This window comes from Selaginella moellendorffii, unplaced genomic scaffold (genome assembly GCF_000143415.4).
Source record: "Selaginella moellendorffii unplaced genomic scaffold, v1.0 SELMOscaffold_98, whole genome shotgun sequence".
Lineage (NCBI taxonomy): Eukaryota > Viridiplantae > Streptophyta > Lycopodiopsida > Selaginellales > Selaginellaceae > Selaginella > Selaginella moellendorffii.
This window is the reverse complement of record NW_003314359.1, coordinates 672,178-681,136: the sequence shown is the minus strand read 5'-3', so window position 1 is coordinate 681,136 and position 8,959 is coordinate 672,178. Positions and strand designations below refer to the sequence as shown.

The 8,959-nt window shown below is 35.3% G+C and overlaps 1 protein-coding gene across 2 annotated transcripts; it reads right to left on the bottom strand.

The window, feature by feature from the left end:
* Nucleotides 1-7,264: 7,264 nt before the first annotated feature.
* Nucleotides 7,265-8,328, bottom strand: LOC9636400 (basic proline-rich protein). Of its 2 annotated transcripts, none has more exons than XM_002989479.2 (2): nucleotides 8,022-8,328; nucleotides 7,265-7,967 (listed from the first exon to the last, which is right to left on the bottom strand). In XM_002989479.2, the coding sequence occupies exons 1-2, from the start codon at nucleotides 8,290-8,292 to the stop codon at nucleotides 7,324-7,326; spliced, it is 915 nt and encodes a 304-aa protein (XP_002989525.1). In that variant the 5' UTR covers nucleotides 8,293-8,328; the 3' UTR covers nucleotides 7,265-7,323. The 2 variants fall into 2 exon arrangements, with proteins under 2 accessions (XP_002989525.1, XP_024519087.1); XM_024663319.1 differs by having other exon boundaries at nucleotides 7,265-7,946.
* Between the last annotated feature and the right edge of the window lie 631 nt (nucleotides 8,329-8,959).

Genomic DNA, 8,959 nt, shown 5'->3' with positions numbered 1-8,959 from the left:
GATCAATCAAAACTGTAGGGGGTAGTCTTTTGGTTCAATAATTATTGCCACTGCTCTCTTTATAAAAAAAATTTGGATTGGAACTAAAGGTAGTGCAAACATAAGCTTGAGGTTTAATCAAGATGAGACCGAAAAGAGAATCATTAGGGATAAAGGATTAAATATATAAATCATTTTCTCTTTTTGGAGAGATGATTTGCAATGAAGTGTTAACTCATTGCTCATATTCACATCATACAATCAAAAGTCCCTACTTTGATGCATGTTAATTATGATGGTTTTACAAATGGTGAGTCATGGGATGGATATTTTTAAAGCACTAAACTATTTTGCTTAGGCTTCTTATTGGAAAGTTTAGGTTGCAATATTCATTTCTTTTTTAGGGAACTTTGCTATTACTCCTTGAATAGTCTAGTGTTAGATTAGTTTTGAGTTTTGTCGGAAAAGAGTGGCATGAGTTTAGTGTCAAGTGTTATAAATCTCTATTGATATGATGTTACATTTATATTGCATTTTGTCGAATTGAGTTGGCATTTTAATATTCATGTAAACCTTTGAAATAGTGACATACACAATGCTTGTGGTGTTACTAGCACTTGTGTTAGTGGAAGTGGTATTATTATTTTAAATTTTCCTTAGACTTTGAATTTTCATGTTTTTTTTATATTTTTTTATTAGTGTTTTAGCTTTGTACTAGAATTTGAAGATGATTAAAGAAGAGTGTAAATGCAATATGGATATTCAAAAATGTGGTTTTTGTGATCAAGTTTTAAGTATTCATTAGCTTTTGCGGATAATGGTATCGGATGTTGAAAATAGAAGCATGATATTTGATGCTTAAGCATGTTGTTTGGGTCTTGAGAATTTATGACGAGATGAACCTATGCGAAGTTGTAGAAAAAAGGAAGTTAGTTGAGTGTTAAGAATTTGCATTCTTAGATTAAGAGTCATTCTTTCTCTAGGATGGAAATTTTCCATAAATTTTCTTAAACTTTTCCAATAATTGATCTATTGATCATTTTGCACAAGAACCATTCTATTTTCATAAGCTAATCCAAACTAGTGAAGTTGACTTTGGTTACCTTAGACCTTTGTAAGTAATTTGTATGATGTAGCCCAAAAGAGATGTTGACTTTTAGGGCTAAAACAATTGAGTTGGATAAAGTTTGAAGTTGGTGTGAAAGGTGGTTATTGCATTTTATGTTATATAGATGGTTACACTTTGTATTTCATTATATTCTATTAGAGTAGTGAGCTCTCACTAATCTAGACTTTATCTTAGTAGCCTTATGCCTTGATGTCTAGCTTAGTTATTGTGGTTAAGGTGCTCATACTTATATTATCTATTAAGAGCTTGTGTACCAATATAAGTCTATCTCATGGTCTTCACTTTAATTTCGGTTGAGTGTTGATCATGTATAGTTAGTCTCTTCAAGACATGCTCAAACCTATTAGCTAAACGTATTAGTGATTTTATTGTTGTTAGTCATTTAGTCTGTGCTTGTCTATATTCCTATATCTCATACCTAAGGTTACACCTTCATGTTGGACAAGTATATGACTTAATGATGTGAGTTAGTGTTTAGGTCTTATGAAGGTAAGTTGAAGAGTGATTATTGGTTTAAGAGTAATGATTACTTGTAGATTTTATTGAGGACTTTTGATACTTGCTTTACTTGATAATGATTTAATGGCGATGGGCTTACTTTATCGAATGGTATTGCAGAGGCTTGTATTGTTAAACTTACATAATTTTTCCATGCTAGCATGTCAATTTTACCTTTATCAATATCATTTGATTGTATTTAGTCCATAGCATTAGATTTCATTGAGTCTTGGATGTAGTGATTCACTCCTTGATGAAATGTTATCTTAAACTAAGTATAATTCAAAGATTAGTCTCGAATATTAACTAAGGTATCTTTGACTTTGGTTAATTTGGTTATTAAAGAGCTTTGAGTGGTGATTTGCTCTTACTTTCTTCTAACTTGTTTTGGTGTTGATAGTATTGAAGTGATATCTTAATGTTGATATTATTGGCATTGGGATTAGAGTGAGATGAGGTGTCTCTCCATAGGACTGATATTGAGTTTTATAATCTTGAAGCAGATAGTGTTAATGATTTTGTTGTAACTTTGTATTATTTGGCATTCATGCATTTGTTAGTTAACAATTATGTTAGTGTTCAAATGAGTTAAATAGCAAGTTGAGTTAGTTTTGTTCTAGGCGAGATTGTTTAGTAGAAGTTAAGCTTTATGCTTTTTTTGGAAAAGTGATTTAGTTATAGACTATATTAGCTTTACGAGAGAAAGAGTTAATGGTTGATATTGGAGTTATTTATTCCTTATTAGATTTAAATTGAGAATATATTGATCATTAATGATTCTTTTTGTATTTGTTATGAAATGAATTATATCTTGCTCTAAAAGATGGATTTATAAAGGATTGTTTAGTGATCACTTGTTAACATAGCTTCATTAGATTTAGCTTTTAGATTGATACAAATATGTTTTTCATTATGCTTTTATGTTATGAAGTTTAGCTTATAGATGTGTTGAGGAGGATATTGGGTTGTACCATGATTTCTTCTTTAACATTGAAGTTAGTTTATATGAAACTTATGATCATTGTTAAATGAGACTTGGGTATAGGCTTCTTCAAACTTTTGGTTCTTTGAGTTTTATGCTTATTGTTAAAAGTTATTAGGGAAGGCATTTTAGCTCATTAGTTTTGATGTTGAAGTTGGTAATTTGTATTTAGTAATCATTGATGATAATTGATTGTCATCTAGGATATTTAATTATCCTTGTTAAAACGTTTTGCTTGATTATTGTTGATATAAAATGATTTACCATTCTTCAGGATAGTAAATTCTTTCCTCAACAATGATTCTACATGTCTTTATTGATAAGATGATTGATAATCTTTCATTATTGTTAATTATTTTTATTGATGGCTTATAGCTTTTCATATTACCACATATTCTTTGTGGTTTTCTTTGAATTAGTCTTTTGGATTTGAGATATTAGTAGGATGTTGCTGATGTTTGCTTAAGCAACTTGAATTCTTTGGTGTTATTGACCAGGATCTATTCAAATTGGTTAGTGCAATAGTTGGCATAAACAATTGTTTGTTAATCTTGTTGCATTCATTTTGTTCTGTTAATTATTGCTAAATTTAGTTCTGATAGGTTGGATGTTATTTCCCTTAGGTGATAAATTCATGAACATTTTGTTTGCCAAGTCGATGATACTTTGTGTTTTTTAGTTATTTCTTATAAATTGTTTAGCATATTATTTATAGTCTTTAATAGTTAAATTTTATCATTAAGTGTCCTTAATAGTATATTTGTTATTGAATTTTGTTAGATAGTTAATCCTATGCCTTCAAACTATAGTGATCTTGGTGGTGTTGTATACTTAATACTAGTTTATTAGATGATAACTTACTTGAAATACATTGTTTAAACCAAATGGCATCACTTGTAGAAACCAAACGGTATACAAAAAGTAGTGTCAAGAATATCTTCTTCGGGCATCGATACTTGCTAGTACCAAAAAATAAGATCTAACTTGGTGAATTAACGCCTTTTCCCAGACGATCGAAAAGATCAATAGTGTGAGGAAGAGGGTACACATCTGAAATCATTACTTCATTTAACAGATGATAGTCAATGCAGAAATGAATACTCCCATCAAGCTTCATCACAAAATAAGATTCATATACCTAAGGACTTTGCAACTTTCAAATAACACCCTTTTCCATCATCTCCTTGATATTTACACTTAAAATTTAATCTCTTTATGACAAATATGAATCTTGATTGGATGAGCATCCCTAGTTAAAATAGGATGATGTGTTGCAATCTTGGTTCTAAATGACAGGTTAAATTCAAAGAGATCGGCATACTTTTTCATGAGCTAGTCAACGACTACAACCCAAAGATTGTTAGAGGGATCGGAAAAGGGAAGAAAGGAACAAAACAGAAGTATACGACGAAGTAATGGGGAAACAAAAGTGATGGAAGCAAAGATAAAAGCAGAGGGATAAAGAGGTACAAAAGTGAGAGGAATAAAAAAAATATAAAAAAGTATGAAATAAAGGGAAGAAGTCTCAAAATCATATCTAGTATGATTATCCTACAACCAATTTATACTAAGGATGAGGTCAAAAGTTTGACTCGGCACCACCTATAATGATTGCAACTCAAGCTCGAGATTGTTCACATGCACAACTAGGTTTGCCTCATCCCATGCATATATATGTGTACGGCCGTTGCTATAAAGAATGAAAACTGGCTCTGCCATATAATATAAATATAAATGGTAACATGTGGTAGTAGATTGAGCAATAGAAGATAAACTTAAACTTATATCAACCAAAATAAAGAGAAAAATATAAGATCTTTTGTTATAAAAACAAGTCTGGAAAGTAAATATTGGATGAATTAGTGCCAAATGAACCCTTTAATGATACTCCTGAAAAAAATATAAAAGAGTTATTGACTTATTCGGGCAAGGTCCCTCCACTACTCGTGTAACTCTTTGTTTCCCAAAAGCATTTCAATGTCTAAACTTTCCACTGCAATAACACCAATATAACAGTAAGCTTTTGAGTTTTGGATTTCCCAAAAGGTCACCCAACCCAGTATTATTCAAACTCAAGGACACTTAACCTTAAATATCCCAAGACCATTAACTGATTGGAAAAAGGGGTGCATTTTTATTCATGGGTCATTTCCCTTTATATTTGAACTTTATGGATTATCTCTCAAGTCGTTCTTTTTGGTTACTTACAAACCACCACACTTCTTTGCAAGTTCATGCCCTCGTGAATGGAAGTTGAGAGTCACAGCTCTTCTGAGAGCCCCGCACTCTTGACACTCTACCCCTCGGGTCGAGCCTAGTAGGAGCAAACTGGACCAGCAAAATGTTAATTAACATATGGTGTGATTCCCCTAGCCAATCAATAGAGTTGGACCCAAGACCTCTTCAATACCAAATGTAAGATCTTGAGTTTTGGACTTTCCGGGAAGTCACCCAGTTTAGTACTATTCAAACTCAAGAACGTTTAAACCCAAATATCCTAAGACTTTTAACCGATTGGAAAAGGGGGTGCACTCTTATTCATAGACCTTTTTCTTCTATATTTGAACTCCATAAATCATCTTTCAAGTCGTTCTCTTTAGTTGTTTACAAGAATGTTGTTGATGCTAAGGTCTCCACCTAAGAAATGAAGGTTGCCAATCAAGAAAATGCTAATAACGCTGATAAGTATGATCAACTTCACACACTCAGTAGTAGATATCACGGCTATGATCACATCCTTGCCCTTGTCCTTGAATTCGGGCAGCAATAATATTAACCTCTATTAAAATAGGACCATCTTCTATAAAAAGTGGAAAAGGTGACATTTCATAACATTGTGTAAAGCAAAGAGCATCGTCAAGGGTGGTTAGAGCAAGTGCATACACAAGTCCTAACAAAATTTTGACAAAATGCTAGCCACAACATTTTTAACTTGCTCTACTCCAGGCATATCAATAAACACTTCTTGTGTGTGTTCAAGGTGCAATAGTGGGTTTTACACTTAAAGTATTAGTTTTTATTAGTATAGCCTATACTAGGTTCTTTCAACAAGCTTTTACAAGCTAATTTCTAATTTTATACTCTAGCAATAAGTATGCACTTTTTTTTGAATGCTTATTTGTGTATGATTTCACCGATAAGGAAAAAAATGTATGAGCCTTCAATTGTATAGCATAAAAATAAAAAGATTGGCTCTAAGAAGACAAAAAACAAACCTAAATCCTCTTTAGAAAATTATATTGATCAAATAAGTATCATGACACAACTCTACTCCTAATCATCTATTGCTAGGCCCACTTTCCTGATGGAGATGTTGCAACCTTTGCATAAGCTGCAAAATCTTTTATGTTGACTTCACTTTTATTCTATAGTAAGGTGGCAACAACTTTTATAGAAGAGATATTTTGGGGCAATTTGAGTAGGATTTGATTAAGGAATAAAGCAATATATCATATTAATCTAGGTCACTTCTTTTTTAGACTATCATTATTTTTATAGTGCATGTTATACTTTACAGTGATTTATTATAGGATAACCACAAAGTGGACATATATGCCAAAAGAATGGAATGGGACCCAAGTTTTAAGGCCTTAAACCACTAAATGAAGGGATAAAGCTAAACTTCCAAATATATAACTAAAGAATGAAGAAGTTAAAGCATGGAATAACTTTTGAGTGAATAGCCAAGAAACTAAAGAGGAAAAGAATAAGAGCATAGAGCAATTTCGAATAATTCTAGAACAATTAGCATTCCAATGCCAGAATTAATACACAAAATAAAGCCAAACAAAATTATTTCAACATATTAATATAAGGATATAAATATTCCATCAATTATATGGAGTTTAAATTTAGACCAAAGCCAAATATAGAATAAAAACAAACACACCTAATAATGAGCCAAATAATGTCTTAAATTAGTTCATCATGTCCAACTTACCCACTATCCTTATATAATGTGCTTCTTAAAGTTTTAACACTAGCAAGAGAAGATCTTCATGCTTATATACTCACTTGATAGTGTTCATGATTGTGATGAGAAGTCTATTGCCATCATTTGCATAAATTGTTAGTCCTAGGAGCTTGCCATTAGCAGTGATGATATTTTTCCAATCTCCTCACCATGGAGTGGGGAGCTTACGAATTCTTCATGCCCACCAGGTTTTTGACCAGATGGAGAAGCACAGCAACATCATGGCTAGCACTTTTACTGAGCTATTCAATGAGCTTTCAAAGCTCTTTATAAGGTCTTGAATGGGAAGGTCTCTGATAGATGACAATGGCTTCATAGACAGTAACTCAAAGCCACAATGTGTGTATCCTAACACAGTTTAGTTGTAGAGAAATGCTTGAGACAAGGGAGTTCATAATTGCCAGATTCCACTACTGTGACACAATCACAGGAAGTTTTGGAACTTGGCCTTCATCACCAGTGTACCAACATCTACGGATGGGAAGTCCCAATGTGGTCCTCGCAGCGGGCTTGGGTGTGGCAAGGGAATCGCTATTGACTTGGAAATTCTGGATAGATCAGTTCTTGTGCTCTTGCGAGGGGGATGGTCCTGTGGAGGTTTGGGCCTGGATTACAAGTGTAGCCCCAAAAAAGTCCAGCACAAGGAAACCAACTGATGAAGCAAGTCGATCCAGAACTTTTATTAGGTTTTTTTTTGCAAAACTTCATTAAAAATTTATTTATAAAGGTATTATGCAATTTTAGAACTTTGTGAAATTGAATTTAAATCTCACTGCTTGTTAATTTCCCCATACAAGCAGTTGGTATTGTGGGAGGGGTGCCTGGCTCCGGAGGAATTGGAACAGGATCCGGGATGGGATCTTTTGATCCTGGAGGAATCGGTGGGGTTTGGGGTGGAGGAGTAGGCATTGGAGCCCCAGGCGGTGGAATAGGAGGCGTTGAAGGTGTTGGAAAAGGTGGTGGATTCCCGGGTGGTGTAATGGGAGGAGTGTTTGGAGGGATGATGGGAGGAGCCCTGGTTGAGGCCACCGTGACTCCACTTAACACACCACTTAGCATAAACTCTGGCGGGCTTGACAGAGGCGTGATCTCTGGCTGTGCCGGGCCAGAGGGGAACTCTTGTGGGACTTGGGGAATTGGGGACTCACCTGGGATGGAATCTGGGGGGAGCTCCGTGGGTATGGAGGGAATATCCCCCGGTGGGGTGAAGTCTGGTGGAGGTACTTCAAGGGGCGGTGTGACAATGCCCGGTGCTTCTGGCGTGCCTGGGATTTCCGCCGGGGAAATGGTCGGCGAGATTTCGGGCTGGATCGACGGTGGAAATGTGGGCGTCGGGGGTGGCAGATTCGGATCCGGAATGCTGGGCTCTGGCGATGCCAAGAACACTTGTTGGACCAGAGAAAAACCTGAGAACAGAATTGGATTCGATTCTAGAAAGAGAGAACAATGTTAATGCTGACCTTGAATTGAAGCTTCTAGTGGCCGCGACGCCACAGCTCTGATGAAGTGATGATCGGCCAGAGGAAGAGCGCTCGTCGCAGAGATTTGAAGCGCTAGGGCAGCGGAACCCACAAGAACGCGCAGCTTGGAATGATCTTGCTTACCGATACACGCAGCGCCGGCACTGGAATTGGCGAGGCTAGATCTTTTGTCGCAGCTGCTCGGGATGAATCGAGTTGCTGTAGGTGAAGCTTGCGAGGAGAGAAGCACTGTGTTCTTCAACGCACCCATTGGATCTTCTCCTTTTTGGACGGCCGGGCAACATATCCTTTTACGCTTTTGAATGCACACGCCAAGTGTCTGGACACGTGGTAAGTAGATAGCTCACTTCCTTGATTACACAAAGTATTTTAAAAATTCTGTAGAAGGATGGCGCGCGAGTACGTGTCCAAAGGCGATGCACTCTCCAGGTGAAATTTCCATTCCAGCTCACCCTGCGTTTTTCCTGTAAGTATTTATAAAAATACCATTCTTTGTATAAGCTGTGTTGTGTAGACGCTTAAAGTTAAAATCTCAAACTATGCTTCCATAGTTCTACTATAAATAAGTTCACTGTTTTCCATAGTGAGTTTAAGAGTGGACCATTTGCCCCTTACTCAAATTTTTTCTTTTGTGTTTTTCTATGCTAATATCATTTGCATCTTGTCAAATAGCTGTAAGAGCAGGTTCTTGATAGGATCAACAGTCACACAACATTGATAACACTACAAGGTGAACATCTTAAGTTGAACTTCTTCTCAATTCTTCCACTTTACATTCATATACACTATAAAAAAAGTTTGCAATAAATATATGTGTTTAATACTTGGAAATGGCAATCTCCAACCTCATTTCAAGGATTGTCCTTTCACGAGCTTAAAATGATTCATCCACGAGAGTAATGTAAGCACATATAATA